This window comes from Drosophila simulans, chromosome X, assembly GCF_016746395.2.
Source record: "Drosophila simulans strain w501 chromosome X, Prin_Dsim_3.1, whole genome shotgun sequence".
Lineage (NCBI taxonomy): Eukaryota > Metazoa > Arthropoda > Insecta > Diptera > Drosophilidae > Drosophila > Drosophila simulans.
The window spans coordinates 15,142,694-15,168,904 of record NC_052525.2 but is presented as its reverse complement, the minus strand read 5'-3'; the positions used below and the strand labels follow the sequence as shown (position 1 = coordinate 15,168,904).

The 26,211-nt window shown below is 44.8% G+C and overlaps 4 protein-coding genes and 1 pseudogene across 7 annotated transcripts; 2 read left to right on the top strand and 3 right to left on the bottom strand.

Annotated features, from left to right (window-relative positions):
* Window positions 1-638: 638 nt before the first annotated feature.
* LOC6726049 (nudix hydrolase 8) lies at window positions 639-2,125 on the bottom strand. Its single transcript, XM_016173952.3, has 3 exons — window positions 1,945-2,125; window positions 1,751-1,872; window positions 639-1,505 (listed from the first exon to the last, which is right to left on the bottom strand). The coding sequence occupies exons 1-3, from the start codon at window positions 2,109-2,111 to the stop codon at window positions 814-816; spliced, it is 981 nt and encodes a 326-aa protein (XP_016039435.1). The 5' UTR covers window positions 2,112-2,125; the 3' UTR covers window positions 639-813.
* A 1,070-nt stretch (window positions 2,126-3,195) lies between these two features.
* Window positions 3,196-6,272, bottom strand: LOC6726048 (annotated as a pseudogene).
* Window positions 6,273-10,267: 3,995 nt separating this feature from the next.
* On the bottom strand, window positions 10,268-13,477 carry LOC6740325. 3 transcript variants are annotated; one of them, XM_039297285.2, is made up of 5 exons: window positions 13,272-13,477; window positions 12,260-12,407; window positions 12,009-12,095; window positions 10,800-11,944; window positions 10,268-10,741 (listed from the first exon to the last, which is right to left on the bottom strand). In XM_039297285.2, exons 2-4 carry the CDS (start codon window positions 12,270-12,272, stop codon window positions 11,715-11,717), a joined length of 330 nt encoding a protein of 109 aa, XP_039153219.1. In that variant the 5' UTR covers window positions 12,273-12,407; window positions 13,272-13,477; the 3' UTR covers window positions 10,268-10,741; window positions 10,800-11,714. The 3 variants fall into 3 exon arrangements, with proteins under 3 accessions (XP_039153219.1, XP_016039433.1, XP_016039432.1); XM_016180852.3 differs by lacking the exon at window positions 13,272-13,477 and having other exon boundaries at window positions 12,240-12,407; XM_016180851.3 differs by lacking the exon at window positions 12,260-12,407 and having other exon boundaries at window positions 10,273-10,741; window positions 13,272-13,467.
* A 440-nt stretch (window positions 13,478-13,917) lies between these two features.
* On the top strand, window positions 13,918-19,963 carry LOC6726047 (protein piccolo). 2 transcript variants are annotated; one of them, XR_006542059.1, is made up of 5 exons: window positions 13,918-14,066; window positions 14,126-17,014; window positions 17,079-17,621; window positions 17,679-19,700; window positions 19,767-19,962. XR_006542059.1 is itself a non-coding variant. In XM_039296880.2 (4 exons), exons 1-4 carry the CDS (start codon window positions 14,040-14,042, stop codon window positions 19,419-19,421), a joined length of 5,202 nt encoding a protein of 1,733 aa, XP_039152814.1. In that variant the 5' UTR covers window positions 13,918-14,039; the 3' UTR covers window positions 19,422-19,963. The 2 variants fall into 2 exon arrangements, 1 of the variants encoding a protein (XP_039152814.1); XM_039296880.2 differs by having other exon boundaries at window positions 17,679-19,963.
* Window positions 19,964-24,170: 4,207 nt separating this feature from the next.
* On the top strand, window positions 24,171-25,508 carry LOC123327354. Its single transcript, XM_044923627.1, has 2 exons — window positions 24,171-24,566; window positions 25,046-25,508. The coding sequence occupies exons 1-2, from the start codon at window positions 24,257-24,259 to the stop codon at window positions 25,138-25,140; spliced, it is 405 nt and encodes a 134-aa protein (XP_044779562.1). The 5' UTR covers window positions 24,171-24,256; the 3' UTR covers window positions 25,141-25,508.
* Window positions 25,509-26,211: the final 703 nt, after the last annotated feature.

The window sequence follows — 26,211 nt, the reverse complement described above, 5'->3', positions numbered from 1 at the left end:
CTCGCCCCATCCATCGTCATGCCCTAGATCAGTCAAGTCAAGAAGGTAGAGATTCCATCGCCGAAAGGGGCTTCAAATTGTGATACTGCTGCTTACCTTATAGATTCAGTTTTTATTGTTGGGACTTGGTTTTCCGCTTGATATATACAAAAAAAAAAAGAAAATGTTAGGAGCAAATCCTAAAGGTGTTGTTTCTGGAGCACAACGAGTGTAAATGTCAAAAATAGTATTGAAAAAGGACAATGTTAAAATCATCGCCTACTTAAAAATAGTATTGCATAAGAACCTATCGCCTACTTATTATCCAGCACTCAAACAAGCTATTTTTGAAAATTTCTTTAATGCCTCTTTTAAATTAGGATATAGCTTATTAATAAATCAATATTAACAAGAGAGAATTCTATAGTCGAGCTCCCCGTCTATCAGATCAGATCAGCATACATTTACTTACACTCGAACAAAAGGTATTTATCGTTTTTAATAAACATATTGTTTAAAATATAAAGTTTACATCTTAAATCCTAATTGGCTTACCTTCTAAGGAAATATTTACCATGTCTGGGCGTCATATTTAAAATAATGCCGTCAAACATATTTAAAAGTATTGGTGTTTCTAAAAATTTTATCGAAAGAAAAGGTTTTTTAAAAGGCTGCGTGAGCTTTAATTGATAAATTCATATAATTATATACAAAAAAAAGCATTTATTGACTACATTGTGAACATTTGAATGCGCAGTTGTGCTGCTGCTGGCTTTTGGAAGAAAGGACTTTATAAAAATTGCACTAAGGATTTAGCCAGTGCACCGACAAGTCTCACGAATTCTTTTTATCCTGCTGCTCCCGATCCACGTAATACAAATTGTATTTCTTCTTCAGCACCTGATGCACTTCGTCGCGACAGGTGAGGGTCAGGCCGCGCTTCTGGTAGTCCAAAAAGGTGCAGACAAACTGCCTGTTCGTCTCGTGGACCTGCGGATGCTTCAGATACTCCGCGATGGGCATCCACTGGATGCGCGCTATCTCGCGTTCGCAGCGCGTAAAGTCCAAATTCAGTGGCTTTAGGGCGATGACCACGTACATGTCGGAGCAGCCGAAGGTGCCGCCATGGGCATGCCGCAGACTGACCACTGAGCGGAATTCGGTGCGGATTCCTGTCTCCTCGGCCACCTCGCGTATCGCCGCATCGATGAGATTCTCCCGCGGCTCCACATAGCCGCCGGGCAGCTTCCAGCTGTTCGGTATCATCGCATAACGATCGGACACCACCAGCACCTCGTCCTGTTCGTTGATCACCAGTCCGCCGACGCCCATCAGCGTGTGGGCGTAGGTGGGCAGGTTGCTGGACTCGTGCTCCGGCAGCCAGCGGTACATGACCACCACACCGGTCTTGGCATGATGGAAATCAAAGCCGTTCTCCGCCAGAATGGGCACCCATTCGGCCTGCTCCTTATACACACGAAACCAAATGGCCCGGTTCTTGTTCGTCGTCCAAAAGTCCAGGGATTCTAAAAGGTATTTCGTTATTAAAATAGCACTTGATAACACAGATCTAATTAATAATATAAGTCGCTTATTGTCTATGACTATTTCTAGTCGGACAACTTTTAAATTGATAAAAATGGAAATATTTTTGAAATTTAATTTAGTACCCCAATTTTAGATAGATAACTTATGATAGCACGAAGAAGGTACAATGCTACAAAAATAGGCAAAGATACCGACATATTTTAGGATCTATTTCTATTCTTACTTGTCAGCTTGTCCCGGAAACTGGCTTTGTCCACGTTCTCCTCGCGTCCATCGACTGTGACTCCGGCAAATCGGTCCGTAATGCCGCGGAATACATCCGCCGGCGTTTCCATGGCTTTGGAGCTAAATCGTGGGATACAAATAGTTTTCAATCATGTGTTAAATACATATGTATGTACATCTTTAAATTCTTACGACGAGTATGCTCTTGTGAATTGCCGCTGTGACTGAAGCTTTAGTGGAACTCTGGCGGCAACCGTGGATGTGGGTCGTTTTCTAGCGGTCCGGAGGAGTGTGCTCCATGAATTGAACGCCGGCTGGTTAAGTACGGTTCTGCGAGCCAGAAAACCGGTGGCCAACATTAAATAATCTCACAGTTCGACGAACACAACGTTGTTGATGACGACGGCGGCGATCGACCACGTTGGCGTCACTACTAGTTCGCAACCGGAGATCTGGGTGCTGCCCCCTTGGTGGGCGTGGCGGAGGCGGTGACGGCGACAACGACTTTAGCGTCTCAGTTTATCCACAATGCGAGGTGAAGCCAATCCCTGGGCATGCTGTGTGTGTGTGAGAAACGAGGCAAACAGACAGGTGAAAGAGGTGAAATAGCCGCATGGCTCCAAACAACGATGCAAATCTGCTGCGATGGGCGGAGCAGAGCGAGGCGGAGGAGCAGGTAGCCACTATCTACCGCCGCCGCTAGATAAGCGATATGCCCGCTGTTACGTTTGGATTTCTGTTCTTGGCATTTCGAATTTGGCGCTAACGTCAGTAACAAAAAGTGGTGATAGAGATGCGCAGAACAGCGTGACTTTGACAGAAAAACGGTGACATGAGGATAATGAAACTAAAACATAGATTCACTATATATATATATACATATATATATATATATATATATATAACTGTACTTTCACTATACTCAATACTAATATTGCTGGCAATCACGATAGCAGTCACTGCTTCCTGCTCATCTCTAGCGCAACCTTGAGCGACAACCCAAGGTGCGTGTGGGTGGTGGGTGTCGGTGTTGTGGGGTCGTTTCAATTGTTTCCGCATGGGTTTTGTGTATGTTTATCAGCTGAATAGCTGCTGTTATCAACGCGCCAGAGAATTGATACGCGTTTTACATAACAAACCAAGCCAAACATATTTTTTTCCATATCTGCGCTAGACTAGAACTCGAACTCACTAGGAAAGCCAATGGCTAATGGTGTCACTGAGCCAATCCGTCCAGTTCCAGACGACTAATTACCATGGACCTTGGCATAAACAAGCGAATAGAGCAGCGCGCGATTTCAATTCGCTTCCACTTCCACCAGCACGTTGATTACTAGGGATGGCGCACAGTCAGCTGATCCGACAGTGCTGCCAACCTGGCTAGAAAAGGCTGTTCAGCCTTATATGCAATAGTTAAAAATCAAATGTGAGCAAACCAAAATCTTTTTAAATATATGGCTTCCGGAAAGATTTATTATATCTTGAAAAAGCTAATATGGGTTAAATGGATTACTGGCTAATATATGGAATGTTTCCATCCTTTGGAACATTAGCCATGTTCGCTGTTGTTTAATATTGCGTATTGGCGTCGCCTTTGTTGTCCTCATCCTTGGAGTCGCTCCCGTTGCTAGAAAATCCGCTGCTGTCTAAGGAGCTGCACGTTAAGCTGTCCTCATCGCTTAATTTTTCCCCCTTTTGGGAAGCGTGTAGTCCAAGCCTTCACGTTGAATGCCACTAATGACAATGTTGGATAAGTAGGGGCTACCCAAGGCTTTGCAAGCGGAGGTGCGCTTCAATGGATCGGTATTCAGCATGGGCATTATGAAATCCACGAATTCCGTGGCATTGCGAGTCGTCCATCCTTTGCATCTGATTAGCAAATTGGTCAGTTTAGTGGGCCTCAGGCTTTCTCTGTTCAATAGTTCGCCGTTGGTGCTGAAGAAATTCGGCGAGTGTTTGCCGTTGCGGATGAGATATCTCGGTATGTGACCACAGTACTCGACGATTTTTGCTAGATGGGCCTCATCCTTACTGTCTTTGGCCCGTTTCGACTGGATATCGAATAGATAGGTCTTGGTGGCCAGCTCCCACAGCAGACAGGCCACGCTCCAGATGTCGGCGGTCTCGGAATATCCCGCACCGAGTATCACCTCCAAGGCACGGTACTCCCGTGTCTGGATTTTGTCGTTTAAATTAGGATTGAAATGACACGCATTGCCCAAGTCGGCTATCTTCACCACTACCTCGCATTCGTTGTTGGCCGGGTCGATGGGGTAAATATCGTCCAAATTGAGTCTTCTTTTCGGTCGGCGACCGGTTTCAGTCTTTGGAAGGTAAGAAAGATATGGTTAATTCAATTTAATTTTTAATGATTACGCAAAACATCTAATAAGAAAAACATCTAATACGACCAGTTTTAGAATTAACATTCTGATTAGCAGTTCATAAAGACGCCTAGAGGTAGACTACAAAATATTCAAATGCATTTGGAATTCAATAATCCTTGAACTTAAACTAAGCTCACCAAATTTGAATGGAAATGTGGAATAAATACCGTATAAGCAGACCATAACGAGCTGGCCTTCTTCTTGGTCTGGCCACGTCCACTGGCCTGCATCCGATCGTCCTGTGTGCGAAGCTCCTTCTCATCCACATTCTTGATAATGACCAGCACATGTCGCAAGAAGAGCTCCGGATTCTTTAAACACAGGCTTATCTTGTCGCATCCGTATACCAAGTCCTTCATTTCGGGCAACTTGGCATTGCGCACCGTCTGGCAATCGCTATCGTTCATTAGCTTGAGACCGTCGAACCCAAAGGGAATGCAGGGTAAGTTATCTGAGACGGCCATGGCGGCGGTGATAGGTTCGATGAGGCCACGTTCGGCCAGATGCAGCAGATCCTCGATGCCCTGCCTGCGGAGCAACCGGCGATGATTCCTGAAGAACGATAAAGCCTTCTTGGTCTTTGTCTGCATCCGTCTCTTGGCCGTCTTGGTCATCTTGGAGCTACTGTTCATACGTTTTGAGATTTGTCTGCTATACGAGTAAAGTTAACATACCCAGGTATTTGCTTTCCCTCGTTGGCCTCCAAATATAGTTCAATTGCCTTCCTGGCCTCGGTCCGAAGGATCCCCTCGTTGGACGCCAGCAGCACGTTCTCCGGCTTCAGATCGGTGTGTATGACCCTGCACTCGTCGTGCAGATAGTGTAGGCCCGTGAGCACCTGCTGGGCAATTTGCTTGATATTGCAGATGGGCAAACCCTTGTCAGTGCATCTTTCGATGACCTTTAGCAGATTGTCACCGAGAACCTCTAGGACCAGGCAAATGTGGGTTCCGTTCGGTCCGGTGACTTTAAAGTTATCGTAGAAACCGGCCACGTGGCTTCTGTACTTATGGTTATCGTGTAGCTTTTCAAAAAGCTCTACCTCAAAGGTACAATCTAATTCCGACTTGGCCACCTTGACGGCACAGTAGCGATCCATCTGGGAATCATAGCATAGCCACACGGTGGAGAAGTAACCACAGTCCAGCTTTTTGAAGACATGATAGCGTTTCGCGAGGATATCGCCAATGGCCGGTTGATAGCTGCAGTTCTCCTGCGTATCACTTTCACTCCCAGAAAATTCATACTCCCGATCGTCATTGATGGAGCATCCATTGCTCTGCGGTTTCATTTCGTGCGACATGTTAGATTCGTTTCCATGGCTGAGTTCACCAACGGCGTCGCAAGGGGGATTAAGGCCCGTCAACTTTGGTCTTTTGTCGAACTGCTCCTGGTGGTCGGATGGGGATGGGGATTGCTTTTCTTTTTGCATTTTCGATTTCCAATTGGTCAAGCTCGACAATTGCTTTTGATCCTTGCAACGGGCTGGCACTTTGACCGTATTTGATAGATCAGTCATTCGATCTTTTGCCATTTTACGTTTCAAATTCAAATCTGTATCCATTTCCGCATCCATCGTTGATGCGTTGGCCATTTGAGCCTCGCCACACGATTCCATCGGGCTGGGACTCGTATCCTGGATGACCTTCGGCGAAACCCTGCCGAGTCTTACATTGCGTTTACCCACTTCCGGTGGCCCGAATTTCTTCATGATCGACTCACTTGGATTACTAGACTTGGATTACGAGCTGCCGAAGAATGGTTTAGTTTTTGTCATTTGGGGAAATTTTCAATTCGAAATATGTATGTACGAATGTTATCAACAAAATGAAGTGAAATGTCAAACCTATTTTTTTTTTTTTTTTTTTTTTTTTTGGAACCAAAAATTTTGATTGTGATTGAGGTTGTGTGAGTGCGCGATTGGTGTCGACAAAATGTTCAAATGTTTGAAACTAACTTTCTGATTCTTGGATACCAAGACTTTTGTTTGGAAATTTGACCAAATAAATATGTATAAACGTAGAAAAGGCTAAGTTTCTTGCCTTCTTACTTTGCTAAAATCAAAGGTTTTATTATGTTTCCTTTTCGGAGCTGTTTTCCTGGTGCTGGCCAAACGTTAACTGTTCGATTTACTGATACGAAAGTCTCAAAACACAAAATGTTGTTTTCAAGGCCCACTTGATCAGAGAATTTTCACACGCACAGATAGCCAAGTTTCTTAGCATTTAAATAAATATAATTATATTTATTTAGATTTATATTATGGCTTTTATTTCATAAGTTGAATGCGGAAATATACATAACCGTATAAATCGTTTAAATAGGCCTTTAAATTAAATAGTTGAGATCCCTTTGGAACTTTATGTTTATGTACAACTAAATATCCTTTTTGGCTGCGCGCCCAGTTTGGCCCATTTCTCTCCACTCCTCTCCACTTATTTTATTTTATTTGATTTGATTTTTTTTTTTTTAATTGAAATAGTTGCGCAATTGAGGGCGAGTCCTTTGTGCGAGTCCAGTGATTTGGAAAGGGCTATTTAGAGCAACAAAGCGCCAGCGACCAGGAATCCCGGGGAATCAGGAACCAGTTAGCAGTTTAGAGCGCGATTGAAGGGATTACGAGTAGAAAGGATCGTAGATGTGTGAATCACCAGGGGGGTGGTGGCTTGGGGTGGGGGATGTGTCCTTGTGCCACAAATTCAGGTGCTTCAGTTGGACAACAATGGTACTCGTTCAGTTGCGCCTGTTGTTTGTATTTTGATTGCCGGCTTAGCAATTTTCAATTTCCTTTTTTTTTTTTTTTTTGGGGGGGGAAATTCCCGAAAAAAATATGCGAAGAGTTTCCAAATAGCAGCGTACATAAAAAAGTTACCCCTCTCCAGCGGGTGATATTTGCTCAGTTGTTTAAACAAATTTTCCGCTTAGGGTTGCTAACCAACCTCCTGTTTGCACACAATGGATTTCCATGCCGTGGCTTAAGTGAAAATGCCAGGTCAAATATTTATTAAAAAATCTATGGATGTTTGGGGACACGTACATATATATTTTCCATCGCCGGCTTATCGAAAACTTCAACTTCAATGTCGAAGTTGGTGGTAAATCGGGGTTATTAGGTTCCCAGGCGCGATCTTCGTCAACCCTTTTCTTTGTATTTCCTTCACTATTTTGCGCGCACCCGGAAAATTCTTGTTTGTAATTAGGGAGTTTTCCTTATCATTTATACCCAAATGCCCTCGGCGGCATTCAGCATTGTTTCGCCGCCAATTAAGCGTAATTTCAAGTGTCCCGTTCTCGTATTTGTCCAATAAAATTTCGAAAAACTCCTAGGAAAACTGGTTGGTTTCGCTAACGAACTGTTTATATTCAGACAATGGTTGGGAAATTGAAATAAATTAACGTCGATTTTTCCCCATTTCCAGTCGGTGGGTGGTGTGTGCCTTTGCCAGCTGAAGGCATTCGTTTTTTTTCTTTTTTTCGCAGTGCATAAGCTTTATTTAAATGAGTAAACGGGTAATGAGCAGTATTTTTTGTTGGATTTTTCCCTGGAGGCGTGACAAGCGGAAAATTAACTACTATTAAGCCATTTTCACACCCCCTTTAGACAGCGATACTCTATAATCATATAGCTGGCTTAACTGGTAATTACTTTCGATATATTTATGAAAATAGAAATGGCCAAATTTGTCTAACTAGCTTAAATATAAATACAACATATTTTTTCATGTCTTGCAAGCTTTTGATTCTCTCTTAAAAAAAAAAAAAAAAAAAACCAAAAGGTTCGTAACCCATTTTGCTGCCCATCGAAGTGATCCCAAGTAGCTTGGGAGAAAATCCGCTGCGGGACAGTGGAGATGGCCGCGGGCATGTTTTCTTAATTAATTTTCCGTGTGCGTGTTTTTCCCCGGGCTGCAAAGGGCCATTCCCCGATTGCCGGCAGCTTCCATGCGAGGGGTCGAAGGGTCAGGAGGAAGGGTCAAACGCCGGATGCTGCGCAAGGGTTGAGCGGATGATTGGGCATGCCCTAATCCAATTACCGCGATTGACCGCGATTTGCATTTCAAAAACAAAAAAAAAGGGCAAAACTATGCACTTCAAATGCAACACATGCTACCGAAGTTTTCTAATCTAATCTAATCTAATTAAATTAAAATTTTAAATTTACATTATAAATTAACAACTAATTTGTATATACACAAATGTGCGAGAATCAAGTTCTTTCGATCGATTCAAGGAGCAGGAGCAGGATCTCTTGTTTCTTGCGGGAATTCACAAACAGATGGAGACGCAGACAGCTGTCCTTTGGGTGTTGCCTCCGCCGAAGGATTTTTCACTTTTCCATTGTTGCGTCGCTTCCTTTTTGTCAATGTGCAGTTACGTATGTACGTACATTGCCGACTTGTCCCGGTTTTCCACGTTGTTTTTTTTTATTTATTTTTTTCTTGTTGGTTTTCTTCTTCCCTTCAGTTGCCCGATTTTCTATTCATCGGGCATTTGATTTTGTTTTTCTCTCTTTTCGCCAGAGTGTGGCATGTGCCGCTCCATTGTGTGCCAATTGGCAGAGCAGCTGCTCCTCCGCCTTTGTTTGTCCTTCGAGTCCTTGCCAAATGCGCCAATTACGCTGCTCATTATCTACCGACTTGGCAGAGGAATTGGCTTTGGATGGCGTTTGGGATCAGGGACCACCTCAGCTGCCGGGCTTTATCAGCTATGAGCTTTAGTGCTCCTTCTCCATGGGCAGATCCCTAAGACAGTATCAAAATAGTGGCAATTAGATAATAGCCAGGCATCATTGATCAGAGTTACATACCAGATATTCCATCAGTTTGACACTTTCTATAGAGTTTCCTTTTTAAACCAGTTACATATATGATTTTCATTTACAATCGCTACTATGCAGCCCATCCTGCGCATTGAATCGTTGTGGGAATCTGATGGGCTGGGATCATTCATCACGCCATGCAGCGGATGCAGCAGGATTTGCCGCAGGATATGACGCTGCATAAAGTGTCCAGCGATCGGCGATCGTTACACAAACCGCATCCTGCGCAGTTACTTTTTAAAAGACAACGTCCCATTGTGTGGATGCTACCAAATGTCCTGGAAATCGTAACGAATCCACGCATTCCGGCCAAGTTGTCCTGCAGCAGCTGTCCGGCGGGATCGTGTGATCCTGTCGCCCTGCCATCGCCGGCACCACAAAGTTCGCGCCCATGTCGCGGCCGCTGTAATCCTTTGACTGTGCCACAAAGCCAAAACAAACATCGCGACATCTTGCCATCCGTCGTCCGTCGTCCGTCCGTCCGGTGAACCGATTGACCTCTTCATTACCTCACGGCGACATTCTTGGCGGGTCACCGTGGCAAATGCAAATAAAAGGGGCGGTTCAGCGGGTCGGAAAATTACGCAATGCGACAGAAGGATGGCAGGATTAGCGCACAGTCCTGATTCCTTCATACCCGATACCAACCCAATTCCCACAGCTAAACGGCCAAACTGACCCCTGTGCTCTTGTTTTTATTGCTCCGTGTCGGACAATTGATTATGTGACGTAAATTTGGTGTAAACAGCTTTGGTCAGCTTGGCTACCTGAACGGATGCAGAATCTGGAATGGAATTGAGTTGTCAGTGGACATAAATCAGTGCCACGTCGCCGTGATATATAGCCCATACATAATACATAATACATAATGCTAATCCATAATAATTACATCCATTTGAGTGTTTACAAAGCATCATCTGAAGAACAAAAACTCTTTAACCATTAATGAAATACAATGGGTTTATTGAAAGTGCAATGCTGAATGAGTGCGAAAGGTCCTAGTTGTTTGCAACTCTATATATAGTATCTGAAGTACAGGCAACTCTTTGAATTCCAGAACGTACATTTAGTTTTTAAACTATTTCATACATGTTTTGAATCTCAACACAATTTTGTGTGAACAGTAAAAACTGTTGTAATTACGCTAGTAGATAGCTTCGGCTATGACTTCCTGTCCAGAAAACATTGGGACATGCCACAAATGCATTAGAACTCACTCGATATGCAAACATACATACTTGCATAATTGAAAACTGTCAACGTTTGACAAATTTCCCGTCGTAAAAAAACGGCGGCGTGTAACCCTAAATTAACCCCACCCACCCAACAACCAACAATGTCAAGGGCATTGCACCAAAACGTTGTGGAAATGGTTGTGGAAAAGCGAACGAACAGGAGTCATAAAGTTGCAATCGACAGTCAGGTCCTAGCTACACGCTCCTTGATCCTTGGGCCGTGTTAATGTGTTGGGCGCGTGGGTACCACCGATCCGATCCGACCTGCCGGTGCTGGTGGTGGTGGTTTGCTCCTGGCCAGCGGGGATTGCAATCCGCAGATATGATCTGGCATATCGTGTAGTTTTGACAGTTTATCATTATTATGCCAGCCCTCATCATGGGCGACTGATGTGGTGGTGGTGGTGGTGGGTCAACTGGTCACTGGTGGTCGGTCATTACATTGTGGGCATGTTGCTCCTTGTATTTAATTGATTTTCTGCACTGGCCCAAGTAGTCGAGTGGCGTCATTAGCTTCTCGCGGCTCCAGATCCGGGTTGAGATGAGTTCTGTTGCGATAGTGGCATGATAAATGGAAATACTAGGAAATACAAGTCAGTTACTTACGTTTATGAAGGGTTATGAGAGGAGCTGTTCAAAGGACCAAGATCAAGTAATGATAATGATCCTAAAGCTAACGGAGAGTGGAGAAAGGATGGAGAAAGGAGCGCTCAATGTAAGCTACAATAATGATAATGATCCCAAAGCTAATGGGAATTCCTGGTGTTAGTAAAGATCCATCTTCGTTCATAAAGAGCTGTTTGTTTTTTCAGTTATTAGTGGGTACTAAAGGTCTGGAATACCTGGAATACATGGCTATTCTAGTACACATCTTAAACTTTGACCCCGCTCCCCACTCCATTTGGGCACTTTCTCACGTCATCCTTGTGGAGGTCCTTTGTGTTTCCTTATCGCTGCGCACTGCGAAATAAAAAAAAAATTTCGCACACTCGGCACCGAATTGCTATTTGGCAAACAAGGGCACACACATAAATCTCAATCTGTCTGAAAAATATGTGAAATCGAAAACGAAATCGAATGCATTGTGCCGAAATCAAAATTTAACCGCAAATTAGGCAATAAACAATGGCTGAAGCGGTCATGGGTTAATACGTTTAGCATCAGGATCAGCATCGGCAGACAATCGCCGGGGTCACAGCCATCTCGATTCGATTGGAAAGGGTTAAAAGCGGCGCGGGGTTAAGGGTTGCGATACCCAAACCCTATCGCAATCAGCATTTAAAACGTGCGAAAAAAAATGGATTGTGCTGCTCCAGTTTTGCCTGGCGGTGTGCAAAAGTGCCCCTTTCAATATTCCAAAAAAGAACATCACACATCAGCACTTTCGAGTCTGACGAATGCCGAGATGTGCGCCATTTTCGAAAAAATTCTAAAATATTCGAAAATTCGAAAAAATTCGAAAATTCGTTTTCCCAAATGCCAGCTAACCGATTATTTTATTCAGCAGATACAAAACCGTATTCAAACCGAATGTGTGCTCAAGCTGAACCAGGACCTGATTTCATCGTCGGTGGGACAGGGACAGTAGTAGTCGCTATCATCGGAATCGCTAATGGTGGATTCATAGTCGGGTATATCCGCCATTAGATCGACATACGGAAAGTCATCATAATAGTAAACTTCCTCTAATAATTCCTCATCATTCTCTTCGATCTCTAGCTCTGGTGGATCATAGTTGATGTCATCCGAGACTATGCGAAAGTATACAGTTAGGTTATCATGGTTATCATGGTACTGATCTATGTATTAACATACCTGGATAGCTATACCAGACGTCCGGAATCGGCTCCGATCTCATTCTGAATGTTGGGCTTCGTACAGATAGTTGAAACTTAAGCAGTTCTGCAATGCATACATTTTAAGTATATTAAGACACATTTTTAAGTAACTAAATTAAATATTAGTATACTAATGTTAAGCTAGGTATTACGTGGTATTACTCCACCCAAAAATATCAACAGACAAATTTTAGGTAAACAAACATACATATTAGCAAGCTGATCCACCTTTGCACGCCATATGGAGGATACCCGTTTAGGTCCTCGACGGAGCGGGGTCGGTTGGATGGTAATTTCCCATAATTGGGTCTGGGTCACAATTAGCGACGCCTGGACATGGGTCATCATCATCATGCGAACGCTTGGTGGTGGGCACCTACGAGAGTACGAAGGAAAATGGAAAATCCTGTCCCGTGCGCCGCGGGCTAATCAATTACGCAACCTTTAAGAAAAGCGCGCAAGGCGCCCCCTCCCCCCCTCTCCACCCGGCCATCAGCGCCCGATAACTTCTACATTTTATTCACATTTAATTGCAGCCCAGACATTCATTTTCGTAAACCTGACGGTTTCGCTGTCAAACGGTTGACAAACTTCCCCGGGGATGACATGTGATGTGACGGGACTGGGATTCCGTCGTCGAATCCCCGAATGAATTTCTAGTCCGCGGACCACGGGAACCCGAAATTCCGAGGCCCATGCCGGAATCTACATACATACATGCCTACATACATACATACATACATATATGTACATACATATACGTATCGTAATTTGCATTTTCTAACCCTTTTCTTTGTCTAATGACGTAGAAGGTCGCGGCGTCTTCCCCGCCTTGCGGTTCCCGTGTCATCTCGCTCGCACTTGCAATACGGCTGTAACTGTAACTGTGCAACCCACTTGCACCCATTGCACGCCTAGGATCGTGCCCCCTCACTCGCACCCCTATGCTTTGCCGTGGAAATTCTGATTTTCGCGGCCTTCTTTTTGCCCCGTTTTCGCTGGATTTATTTGGGTAATTTTCTTTTCAATTAAATATGCAAATGCGCAAGCGTTAAACGTTTAGTCTTTAAGGCGTTTGTTGATATCATTTGGATATATCTAGGGTCCCAAAAATACATAACCTACAACAATCTCGCGGAAACGCCGGCAATCTCGCGAAAACGCCGGCAACATCGAAAATGCAAGTTATTTGCGGTAAACTGAAGAAACACGTGCTCATTTTCATGTTTTGGTCACTTACCGTTAGAAAAGGGTTTCCTAAACTCTGTGTTAGACACTTCTTATATTAATGTTAAAAAAAATAACAATAAAAAAAATTAGCTTTGACTAGAAACACAAACAGTTTGCGACTGCTGAGGACAACCGAGTTGAAAATAACACGAAAGTGGGCAGTAGAAAGGGGAGAGGGGGAGAGCACTTGACTGAGATGCCACTTGACCCTAAGGACGAGCACATCAATTATGCAATCGGTTAATCGGTTAACAACACTTTTATCGGGATCTACAAGTTCCGACCCCTAACTACTTATGTTTGTCTTTTAAGGTTTTACTGTAATTATGTAATGTAAAATAAAATTTGTAATTCTAATTGGTAATATGACAACCAAAAACACATTCAATAATAACAAACAACAAAATTTATAAGAATAATCAAAAAAATATTATTATATTAATAATTAATAATATATTAATAATATATTAATAATTAATAAATAATAATAATCTTATAATAAAATTTTAAAAATGCATAAATATATTAATTTGTTTATAAACAATGTAAATCTGTTGAAGATTACAGGGATATACGGCATTGAACACATTTTCCAAAATAAATAATAGTGCAATTTTTTTTTTTGCAATGTGTGCAACGCCATTTTAGCTTACTGTAGAATAACGTTTTAAAACACTACACTGCGTTGCCACCGTGTCGCTTTTAGTTCCTTTTCCGGAAACTTTTGCGGAGTGAAGTCGAGTAACGCAACGTCCAACGGGTGTTTTTAAATAACAAGATGACAAATCCACCGTCTTACCCAATCGTAAATATCAATTAAATTGTTTAAGTGCACGTTAAGAGAATGTGGCCATTAAATTCCAGGTAAATCGGCAAGATCCACCAAATCCGCACGCGCACGTGGATGAAAGTCTCCATGTGCTTGGGCGCGTGCGCAATTACCGCCTTGTGAGCCGCCCCATATACCGCCAACCGAACCTTGTGACTGTGGCAGCGCTTTGCCTGCCATTGTGTTCCGAATCAGGTGAACAGAATACCACCCCTGCTCGTTTCGGTGACACCCAGGGCTATTACCGCAACGGTTGTTGGTACAATGGCCAATTAAATCAGGATCCACCATCGACTAATAACCAGCAATTGTATCTATTGGCCTATCTGCCATCAAACACCAATGTCCAGCCTGTTCAAATGATATGGCACGTGGCTCCAACTCAAGGGTCACCACCAACACCACCACCACCGCAACCGCGCTGTTGGTTGCCACCAACACCTCCACCACCGCCACCACCCCAGTTTGTGCTAAACGGTCTCCCTGTGCCGGTGAATTATATTATGGACGCGCAGCCTCAACGCCCTGTTCTGTATGCACAGAATCCACAGGCACAGGCCATGTACGCAATGCAAACAGCTACCGTGCCACCGATTCCACAAGTGCAGACACTTGCACAGCAAGCCCCTTCATCGAATCGACCGATTCAAACTTCAGCTCCAATGATGGTGAGCCGAGGGGTTCAGGTACCCCCACGTCGTCGGCGACCATCATTTAGACACCCGTCTCAGCAAAATCCAGCTCCACCAACAATAGATCATGCTCCATCGCGGATGTCTTTACCAGGCGCTGGAGGCCGCAACCTTGCATCCCAGAATCCGGGGCAATCCGATCCTGCTCCATCGCAGATGAATTCACCAGGCGCTGGAGGTCACAACCTTGCATCCCAGAATCCGGGGCAATCCGATCCTGCTCCATCGCAGATGCATTCACCAGGCGCTGGAGGCCGCAACCTTGCATCCCAGAATCCGGGGCAATCCGATCCTGCTCCATCGCAGATGCATTCATCCCAGAATCCGGGGCAATCCGATCCTGCTTCATCGCAGATGCATTCACCAGGCGCTGGAGGCCGCAACCTTGCATCCCAGAATCCGGGGCAATCCGATCCTGCTCCATCGCGGATGTCTTTACCAGGCGCTGGAGGCCACAACCTTCCATCCCAGAATCCCTCAACACATGGTCCATCTCCACTTACGCGTGGTAAGTGGCAATCTGATCCTGTTCTATCGCGGATACATTCACCAGGCGCTGGAGGCCGCAACCTTGCATCCCAGAATCCGGGGCAATCCGATCCTGCTCCATCGAGGATGCATTCACCAGGCGCTGGAGGCCGCAACCTTGCATCCCAGAATCCGGGGCAATCCGATCCTGCTCCATCGAGGATGCATTCACCAGGCGCTCGAGGCCGCAACCTTGCATCCCAGAATCCGGGGCAATCCGATCCTGCTCCATCGAGGATGCATTCACCAGGCGCTGGAGGCCGCAACCTTGCATCCCAGAATCCGGGGCAATCCGATCCTGCTCCATCGAGGATGCATTCACCAGGCGCTGGAGGCCGCAACCTTGCATCCCAGAATCCGGGGCAATCCGATCCTGCTCCATCGAGGATGCATTCACCAGGCGCTGGAGGCCGCAACCTTGCATCCCAGAATCCGGGGCAATCCGATCCTGCTCCATCGAAGATGCATTCACCAGGCGCTGGAGGCCGCAACCTTGCATCCCAGAATCCGGGGCAATCCGATCCTGCTCCATCGCAGATGAATTCACCAGGCGCTGGAGGCCGCAACCTTGCATCCCAGAATCCGGGGCAATCCGATCCTGCTCCATCGAGGATGCATTCACCAGGCGCTGGAGGCCGCAACCTTGCATCCCAGAATCCGGGGCAATCCGATCCTGCTCCATCGCAGATGGATTCACCAGGCGCTGGAGGTCAAAACCTTCCATCCCAGAATCCCTCAAAACATCGTCCATCTCCACGTACGCGTGGTAAGCGGCAATCCGATCCTGCTCCATCGAGGATGCATTCACCAGGCGCTGGAGGCCGCAACCTTGCATCCCAGAATCCGGGGCAATCCGATCCTGCTCCATCGCAGATGCATTCATCCCAGAATCCGGGGCAATCCGATCCTGCTCCATCGCAGATGCATTCAGCAGGCGCTGGAGGTCAAAACCTTCCATCCCAGAATCCCTCAAAACATCGTTCATCTCCACGTACGCGTGGTAAGCGGCAATCCGATCCTGCTCCATCGCAGATGAATTCACCAGGCGCTGGAGGCCGCAACCTTGCATCCCAGAATCCGGGGCAATCCGATCCTGCTCCATCGAGGATGCATTCACCAGGCGCTGGAGGCCGCAACCTTGCATCCCAGAATCCGGGGCAATCCGATCCTGCTCCATCGCAGATGCATTCAGCAGGCGCTGGAGGTCAAAACCTTCCATCCCAGAATCCCTCAAAACATCGTTCATCTCCACGTACGCGTGGTAAGCGGCAATCCGATCCTGCTCCATCGCAGATGAATTCACCAGGCGCTGGAGGCCGCAACCTTGCAACCCAGAATCCGGGGCAATCCGATCCTGCTCCATCGAGGATGCATTCACCAGGCGCTGGAGGTCAAAACCTTCCATCCCAGAATCCCTCAAAACATCGTCCATCTCCACCTACGCGTGGTAAGGGGCAATCCGATCCTGCTCCAGTTCGATCCGATCCTGCTCCCAATGTCCAGGAACCACACAGCATTAAGGCCAAGGTGGAGCCCGAGGTGGCAGTAGCCGGATCCGGATTGAACGGTCCAAGTGGAACCATTGACGCCCGACCAATGACTTCTGATCATCCAGCCCAAGCTGTTACAGTTGTCGAGCGTGAGGAATGTTCTTGCGAGTCCGATATATCAATGTACGATCTATTGATCAAGGCGATCCAAAATGTAAGTACCTATATATATATATACCTGTATATCCTAATCATAAATGTATCACATGGTTTTATAGCATATGCCGCAAAGCCATTTAGTTCCAGCCGTAATGGTAGCCCAACGCGACCATGTTGTAGTTAATGATAATGCCAATTGTACACCAATGCCGTTTAATCCACCACCAACTGGAGCTTCCAATGTGGCTGTTGCCCATGAAAATGATTCGAATTCGATTCCAAACTCTGTCTTGGTGCATTGTGCTAATGCTGATGAGGCTGAAAAGCCCCAGATGGAGATGGTTAATAGCTCTGATGTAAGCCAGGTGCAGGTGGTTATGCCAACGAAACAGCCAGAATCCCCGAAACTAAAGCTAAAGAACATGCAGCAGTCAAAGATTCAAAGCGCTGATACAACACCAGAAGCGAAAACTGAGGAGGCACCCACTGTCACTGCCCATCCGGAGCCAATTGACCAGGCACATGCCATCAATTCCTTGCCGGAGCAGGTACCAAAGCCAACGGACACCAGTGCACCCCGTCCACCTGTGAAAGAAGCTATGCTGGATGCAATCTGTGCGAACATGAAAGCATTACGAATCTCGGCGGCGCCCAGAAGCAATGTAAGCTTTAACACATTATGTCTGATCAAGTACCTACGTACATATTTGTTTTTTCAGATCCCAAGGAATCCGAAGGTCAATATGAATCATTGGCCCCCATTGGAGAGCAGCATCCGAAAGAAAAAGGCTGCCAAAAAGGATAATGCTCAACTGAAAAGGAGGTTCCCGAAATCAGCAACAGTAATTTCATTTAACTCGAACGATAGGCCTCCAAAAAGCGATCGGCAATCAGGATTAGTTAATTCATCGAACTCACAGGCTAATAATCATATGACGAGACAGAAATCTGGTGGCCAAAAGACACCAGATCGATCAATGGCCACAGAAAAACGCAATTGTGATCCACCATCGATGGACACAATGAAACGGTCATACGATCAAGTTATGGAACAAAATCCTCAAAGGAACCTGGTTTCACAATTCAAACGTAATATTCCTGGGCTATCGGCGAAAGCTAAGAATGTGGTCAATAATAATGTTTCGAAACCGCCAGTGGTTAAGAAACCCTTAGGTTCCAATAATGTGCAGCCAAGAAAGCCATTGGGTGAATTGAAAACTCTAGGATCGAACATGTTTGACCTTCTGGTAGAGCCGGATATGGAGGATGACAACGACGAGAACACTTTCGAGCAAGATAAGCCGGACGCCGACGATGTTAGTCCACCAAAGCGTTCCAACTCGCAGAAGGAGAAGAGGCGCCTCAAGAAACAGAAGACGGCCCTTGAAAAGCAGATCAAACTCACGAAACTGGCCGAAAAGGAGGCGAAGCGGGTCGAAAAAGCCAAGGAAAAGGCCAAGAACGCGAGTGCGGAAAACGCTTTGGCGGCTATCCAATCCAATGCAACCCAATCAGCTGACGAATCCGTTTCGGGTGGCACACTTGGCAACTTTGCTCAGGAAACCATATGCTTTCATCAACTGCCCGACGTGGTGGGAACTCCTCCGCCATCTCAACCAAGATCTCGTCCGTCGCCAAGTGTTGCCCGTTCGGAAGTGAAGTGCAAACAGCGTACGATGAAGAAGCCCACCAAGCTGAGCACATTCCTAGCGGCTGTAACCAATGCCACATTGAAAAAAAAAACCCAAGCTGGAATTAACAAAGATTTACCAACCCAAACATGTACAGATCCCGGTGCAGTAGCTCCTTTGCGTCCCAACGCATCAGATGCTGAATTAAAGCTGGCAATGCCGGTTTCCAAGCCCGCTGCAGGACTTCCTTTGCGTTCCAACGCATCAGATGGTGAATTAAAGCTGGCAATGCCGGTTTCCAAGCCCGATGCAGTAGCTCCTTTGCGTTCCAACCCATCAAATGCTGTTCCCATAAGGTTGAAATATCCGCTTTCCAGGTCTGCTGCAAGAGTTCCTTTGCGTTCCTACGCAACAGATGCTATATTCAAGCCGACAAATCCGATCTCCGATCCGCTGGCACAACCGTCCCTGCTGTTGCCACATAGGGTGTCAAAAGCGACATCGATGACCAAGGATAATTCCAAAGGAAATCGAGATGTGGTGAGGTCATCCCGATCACCGCCATCATTGCAAATCGATATGACCAAGGGAAATGCTGATAAGCTGGCAACAGCATCTCCATCTTCATCAGGAACAGCACCAGCACACCCTCAAGATAATTCATGGAAATTTAATGTCCTTCCTGGCAAAGTTGTTAGCCTGCCACTTCTCAAGAATGCTGAAGATCCGAATCGTGGGGAAATACAGAAGCCAATTGTAACCAGTGAACCAGGAGAGAATCCACCAGAAGAATCCACCACGAGAATCCACCGAAAACCAAAAGAAGACTGAAGCACAGCCGCACTTCAATCATTTCGAAGATCAAATAATACTTGTGATAGTACTCTAAGTCATCTCTATAATCACCATCACCTTGCCATACAGAATCAATCGTTCATTGACCAGAACAATAACAACATTACACTGCCTTTTGTAAACTTACATATATTTTGATTAAATAAAATTTGTTATATAACTATATCTAAACTCGTTCTGCTAATCCATTTAAATACCCCCTGGTGGTAGTGCACCAAGCTTAGGATTGGAGAACGTGTGAGTTTGCACGACTAGGTGAGATAATGCACACAACTGACAACTGCCCTATGAACTCATCCCGTTTGCTCTAATCTCTTCCAGATCTCGTCCGGTTTCATCCAAGACGAATGCCGATTGCAATGCTTCTTAGGCTGGGAGCTTAGCCGCAGTTTGAACTAATTAAGTGTCGAAAGGATTACCAACGCCTACCCGTCGTGTGTTGTGATTTACGAGTCGAGCTGCCAACTAACTACCTGCACATCGGGGTGCTACCTGTACGGTGATCCTCATTAGCATGAGACGACGGCACCGTAGGAGGTGCCATCTAATGCGACTGAGTCGTGTGCCATTCCATTCACAGAGTTCCATTCATGCACAGCGTATGTAGAATTGATAATCCCATACCATTCTGAATTTTATATTCTTAGTTCTTAGTTTTTGAGTCCAAATCCAAATCCAAATACCCATCCCATTTGGCTTAGCAGTTGCTTTCGTATTGCAAGCGAATCCTGCAATCCATTCGAAATCCTTTCGCCCGTTGCACAATGTCCCTTCGGAATCTGATGCAGCTGCTCCAGTGCTCGAATGGTGAACGGTGGTCGGGGTGTGGGTGACATTTGCATCTGGCCCAAGACGAGGATCCCTAAGACGCTCTAAGCCAAATGGATGGTCGCATTGTGTGTTGTTTACTCGTCTCTTCCCTCCTTTTGTCCATTCAACCAGCTGGTCTCGTCGCCAGTTGAATTGACAATTGAAGAATGCACCCGTTTCGTGTTGGGAAGTTCGTGTAGAAGTTCTTATTCAGTGCCGAAAATCGGAATTTATACACATTATAATAATAATAATCATAGTAAGATATTTAGATACTAATGCTAATGGTGTGCTTTTATGAATCCATTATTAAGATTTTGTTATTCACTTTAAACGATTTGAATCGTTAAGATTCCAGATTAAGATTAAAGTAATCTTTTCATATCCTATTATCTACATAATTCTACATATTTTATTTTATGTTATTTAAAATTATTATGATATATACTTCGATTTGTATATTTTATGTTTACTTTGATTGCTCACACATTTGTGGCCATTAGTTTCCTATTTCATTGGACTTTCTCCACACTGGAATCAACTGGAATCCAATCGACTTTCCCTCGCCGTTGCAGTCGAAATATCTTCATTTGCGATGATGGGCAGACTTGAACTCCGCCTGTCAGCTGCACGTGGCCACGTGGTCACCTCAATTTGGGCCCATCAAACGGGCGACTAACTGCTATAATTGGCCCACTTCGCTTCTTGGCCATCGGAGTGGCTGGCTATCGCAATTGGATCTGGCTTTTGCTTTTGCTTTTCCGCCTGCGTCATGTCACATGTTGTGACTATACATATGTATGTACATATGCGTATGTATGTATGATGGATTCGAGGAAGGACTCACGCGTATCGATGTCCCTGCTGCTTTGATGACTCGATCCCGATCCCGAACCCGATCCCAATGACCCTCGAACAATTTATTGCTCAATTTATATTTGCTTAGACTGCCAATAGTTCAATAATTCATAAAAAAGAAAAAACACATGAAAAACGCAAGAAGCTATCGTGTGTCCTGGGAATTTGCATAAACGTGATTTGCATAAGGCAGCTGCCTCCTGGGAGTAGGCATCACCATCACCATCACCATCACCATCTCCAACTGCAACTCCATCTCGATTCTGCCTCCTTGGCAGGGAAGAAAATCAAAGGGCAAAAGGTGTGAGCTCATGTAATGGCACCGAATTTGACTCTACCTGGACTTTCCTCCATCCGTCAATGGGTCCTTTCATTTCCATTTCCATTTCCATTTCCATAACCATTACCATTACCATTCCGCTCTGTTGTTGTTTGCCATCCGTTGTTTTGATATGTAAGTTGATATATGATATTTGATTTCTTGGATAGACTTCTGGGTGTCGCCGGGGTCTCAACTTCAATTACGGCAAATGGCAATCACGACGTAGCTAGTTAGGCCAGTAGCCATGGACTTCCATCCTATCCGTACTTTCTTGTTTTTTTCAGAAAAACACATTTCAGAAAAACACTCTTTTTGAAGATATAGCAATTGGTAGGGAAACTTGTTTGATTACTAACCTAAGGTATACTAAGGTATACTAAGGTATTTAAAATAAGTATATGGTCTATAAGAAATAGCACATTGAAGCTTATAACACCATAATAATAATAATTATACCATAATAATAAACATGCTTAGCTAGCATGTTGAACTTGATGAGTTCTTAAATATTTACTGATATATACTATATATAATATTTAGTTAAACATTAGCTACAATATGGTTTCATTTCGATGGAATGTGCTATGTTTTATGGTTCTATATTGTTATATATTTTGTTTAACAACTATTCCTTTATTTTAGCACAGCCACAGCTGCCGTCGAGTCTGGAATTCTATGCAAAATAGTCCTGAGCGGCGACTTTTAGTCGCGCCTGTCAAGTCAGTCCATGTGGCCACATGGCCACATGGCCACATGGCCGGGTGCAGTGCATCGCGGATCGCTGTAGCGGAACGCACGCCACTGCCTGCCTACCACATACTACCTGTACAGGACGCACCCCCTAAGCCCGACGCAAGTCGCACAAAGGCCTAAAAAATACGAACAACTAAAAACGAAACAAACAGGCGACCTTTGGTGAAGTGCGTTTGTAAATTTGTTTGCCAAATCAGATGGAAAACAGGATGCAAGGAAGTGCCAAGGAGGAAGGATCCCATCACTTGGCATTTGTCACCCTGCCGAAATGAACCCTTTTGTGCCCGATCGATTTTCCATTTTCCATTTTCGCATTTCCTTTCATTAGTGCAACGCGGAAAATTGCAAATGATTCAATTCTAATCCGATGCCCGCCGCTTTTCGTCTCATTTAAATTTTTGCGCACTTCAAGTGATTGGGTAAATCCCACGAATCGGGTCTGCAAGAAAGGGTTTGTAAGGGATTCAAGGATGATTTTGTCACATCCCGGTGGACTGCTGTCAAGTGAGCCGCACTTAATGAAGTAAGCAAAGGGATCCCGATAGGGAAAGATTGCAACGAAGATCGTCTGAAGTTTCGCACAATTGTTACAATAATATTTTCAATGACATGACAGTCCCATAGATTTGCATTAATGATATTCGCCCCGTTGCGTCCCAAAGATGATGATGATGTGCAACATTTGTTCGTCCTGCCCTCTTTCCTCATGGCAGAAAACAGAAAAGGGTTGCTCCTTGGGTTCCTTTTTTTTTTTATAATTTTAATTTTGTTTTTTAGAAGTGTTGGGTTCGTCGAGGAACTCGGAATATTGGCAATTATGGCAGTCGACCAGCAGGATGGATGATGCATGGCGATATTATGCAGAGCATATGCAAAGCAGGGGGAGTCTAATCCAGATCTAGGAATCTGGCAAGGAGTCCCTAAGATTGATTATATCTACTATACTCATGGAACTGTCCGCAATCCTCTCGGTTTCGGATTGAGTTTAGATCGGCGGCCCAAGAAATTGATTGATTATTTTCGGCGCATTCTGGGATTATATTGAAATCATGCCGCCGCCGCCGATGCATCTTCTTTGGACATTTTCGAATGGAGAAGATGCTAATTTTTGGCGGTTTAAGGTTCCCATCATTATAATAATTATTTAAAATTGTATTATTGTTAATACATTTCTGTAACAGTTCTATAGTGCAAAAGTAGCTTTATTATATAAATAATATGTTAAAATTATTTTAAATAATAATAAGCATTTCTAAAGGTAAGCGAAATACTTATATATTTTTAAAAATATTTTAACCTTTATTCTACAAAAAATGTACATCTATTTTACATTCATAGAGTTGCTTGACATATTGCTGGCCTAGTTTGCACCGTTTCCATGGACTTTCCCATCGATTGGTCTGGATTTTCAGCTGTGACCGCAGGCGCAGGACCTTGGACCCGATCCTTGGGTACTGGCCACCACTCGTGACCTTTACACCTGCCATTGGGCTTGATGATGTGCGGTTTGGCAGCCCAAATAACATGTTATGTGCGGCCTAATTGGACCGAAACAACAAAACAAAAAACACCGATCGAGGATGAGTCGAGAAGTCAGAAGAATTCAAGGACTTGCTGCAGGAAGCGCAGGCAGCGAAGGACATTGCCCTGGCCAACAGGTGAAGTTCGGTGTTTCGAGGGATACGGCTTGTTAGAACCTCGCTAGAAGTCCTTCAACTAAAAAAAAAACACGAAGGCGCTACACACCGAATTCGAATACACTTTGAGGAAATTGCTGCCACTTCATTAATTTCATTGCATATATTTATGTTTTTCATTATTGGTGAGTTTATAAAAATATATATAATATACATATATATAATTTATAATAAATCTTTGCCTTGCAGCTTACATTTCTCGGACTTCTGGGTGAGCTAGTAATCGTCTGAATATATATGTTTATATACGATAGATATTTGTATTCCGCAGGCGCAGCACTCCATTGATGACCAATTTTTGGCAACATTTCTTCCAATTGAAGTGGAGGGGGCAGCCCGCAGGACTCGGCAGCACAACTGTTAGGCGCTGAATGTCCTTCGTGCTTGTGGGTCTCCTGTTTTTGCACATGTTGACACATTCGCGAAGTGACGTTGACTTCCTGACATGCAGGACATGCAGGACATGCAGGAACCAGGGAAAAGGGAAAAGGGAAAACCGCCCTCAGGTTCGCTTGGTCCTGCGGGGTTTCCCGGTCCTTGGCTGGCTGTTTTTGCAACTGTTCAGCCGCCGATCGATCAGATCGCCAGGCGATAATGGAGCAGGCACGTGTGCCGCCTGCCCAGCGGATCGCAAGCGGGCAATGGGATTCGCCAGAGTGGCAACAAAGTGCGGGTCGAAAGGTGCGTTGGCCATTGTCAATCGGTTCGGTAGTCTGTCCATGTCCGATCCCTCACCATGTACCCCCGATGCGAAAACAGCGATACGACTTTTGTCACTATGTCGAAAATTAAGCGGGTGTTTCCATTTTCGCCACTCGAGAAACGTTTAAATCGCAATTAGAGTTTTGGAGTGTGCCCGCTTTTAATGGGCGATTTTTCACAATTTTCTCAATTTTCACAAAATGGGTTTCGAATTGAGTGCAGATCGATGGATTTCATTGTTCTCGCGTCCAAAGTGTGTCCACAACATCGAATTGAGAACCACAATTCAATTCAATTTGGCACTTTTCATATATCAATTAGGTTTCTTGGGATTATATTGAGAAATATAGTTGAAATTACTACAACTACAATAAAACTATATTCTTAAAATAGTTAATAATCGCAATTAAAGCTATAAAACACCAAGGAAACGCACTTAATTATTTATACATTTCCAGATTTTCCCTATCGTTATGGATCTCTGCCCCGACTAACGCTCCACTCATTACTCGTCAACCAAGCGAAACCGGAAGATATGTATGATATGATATGATATGTGGTGGCAAGAATCCCAGCTACGTGGTTGCCCAACTTCCGGATTTCGGAGTGCGTAAGTATCCGTTTCACTTTCAATCAAAACGAAATTAAAGAAATGCATGTTTAATGAGACGTTGCCGTCCGGAGCGGGAAAACTGAGCGCTGACGAATGGAAACATGGAACATTTCGGCAGCGGTCATTAGCCGGACGGACAAGAACCAGATAACAACAACAACAATAATAATAATAATAATAGTAATAATAATAATAATGGGCAGGAGACCAGAGCAGCGCATTGTGGAAAACTGAAGAAAAGCGAGAGTCATAAAAAATAAAGCAGCTACAACGGCGTGAACCTTCTTCTTTGGGAAATTGTTGGGAAAAGTTCAGAGCGCGGACGAGGGTTTGACAAGGAACCTGCCCTGATTTCGGCGGGTTATCCATATGTACATTTGTATGTATATCAGGGATATTCCCTCGGGCGGGCTGCTTGACCGCTCGACCTTAGTTCGGCTATCGGAACTCGAGTTCTGGAGTTCGCCCGGGCATCACATAATAAAGTATTTTACATTGTTTTCCCTGTCACATGGCACAATGTACTCAGCACTGATGGTCAACCCATCATCTGCATAGGAAAGTTTCACGCTCTAGTGAGCATTTGCCATGGGAAGTGGATGTGGATGTGGCTGGATATGGCTATGGATTGCTGCTTCCTTGGCAGACGTGTTAACGCTTTTGGCTTAACCCACTCCTTTCGTCTCAGGGGTTGGACAAAATGTTATGACAGCTCATTTAACGCCGCGTCGCAGGAGCGGATTGCTGGCCCATCGATCGCACGGCCTGGTCTCCTTGGCATCCCCATCTGACCAGTTGGCTGGGCTAATGAGGCTCGCACGGCGGGTTGCGATCCTTGGGTAGCGGGAGCTGTGGGAATGTCATAGGTTCCATCTCTGCTGGAAGTCTGGCTATCCCCCCGTTCGCTAATGAGTTATATCTCGTTTTTGGGTAAGTTTTCTAACAATCTTCCACTTTTAGCTTCCCTCGGCGGGAATTCGCCTACAAGACCATGTAAGGATTATCAACGAA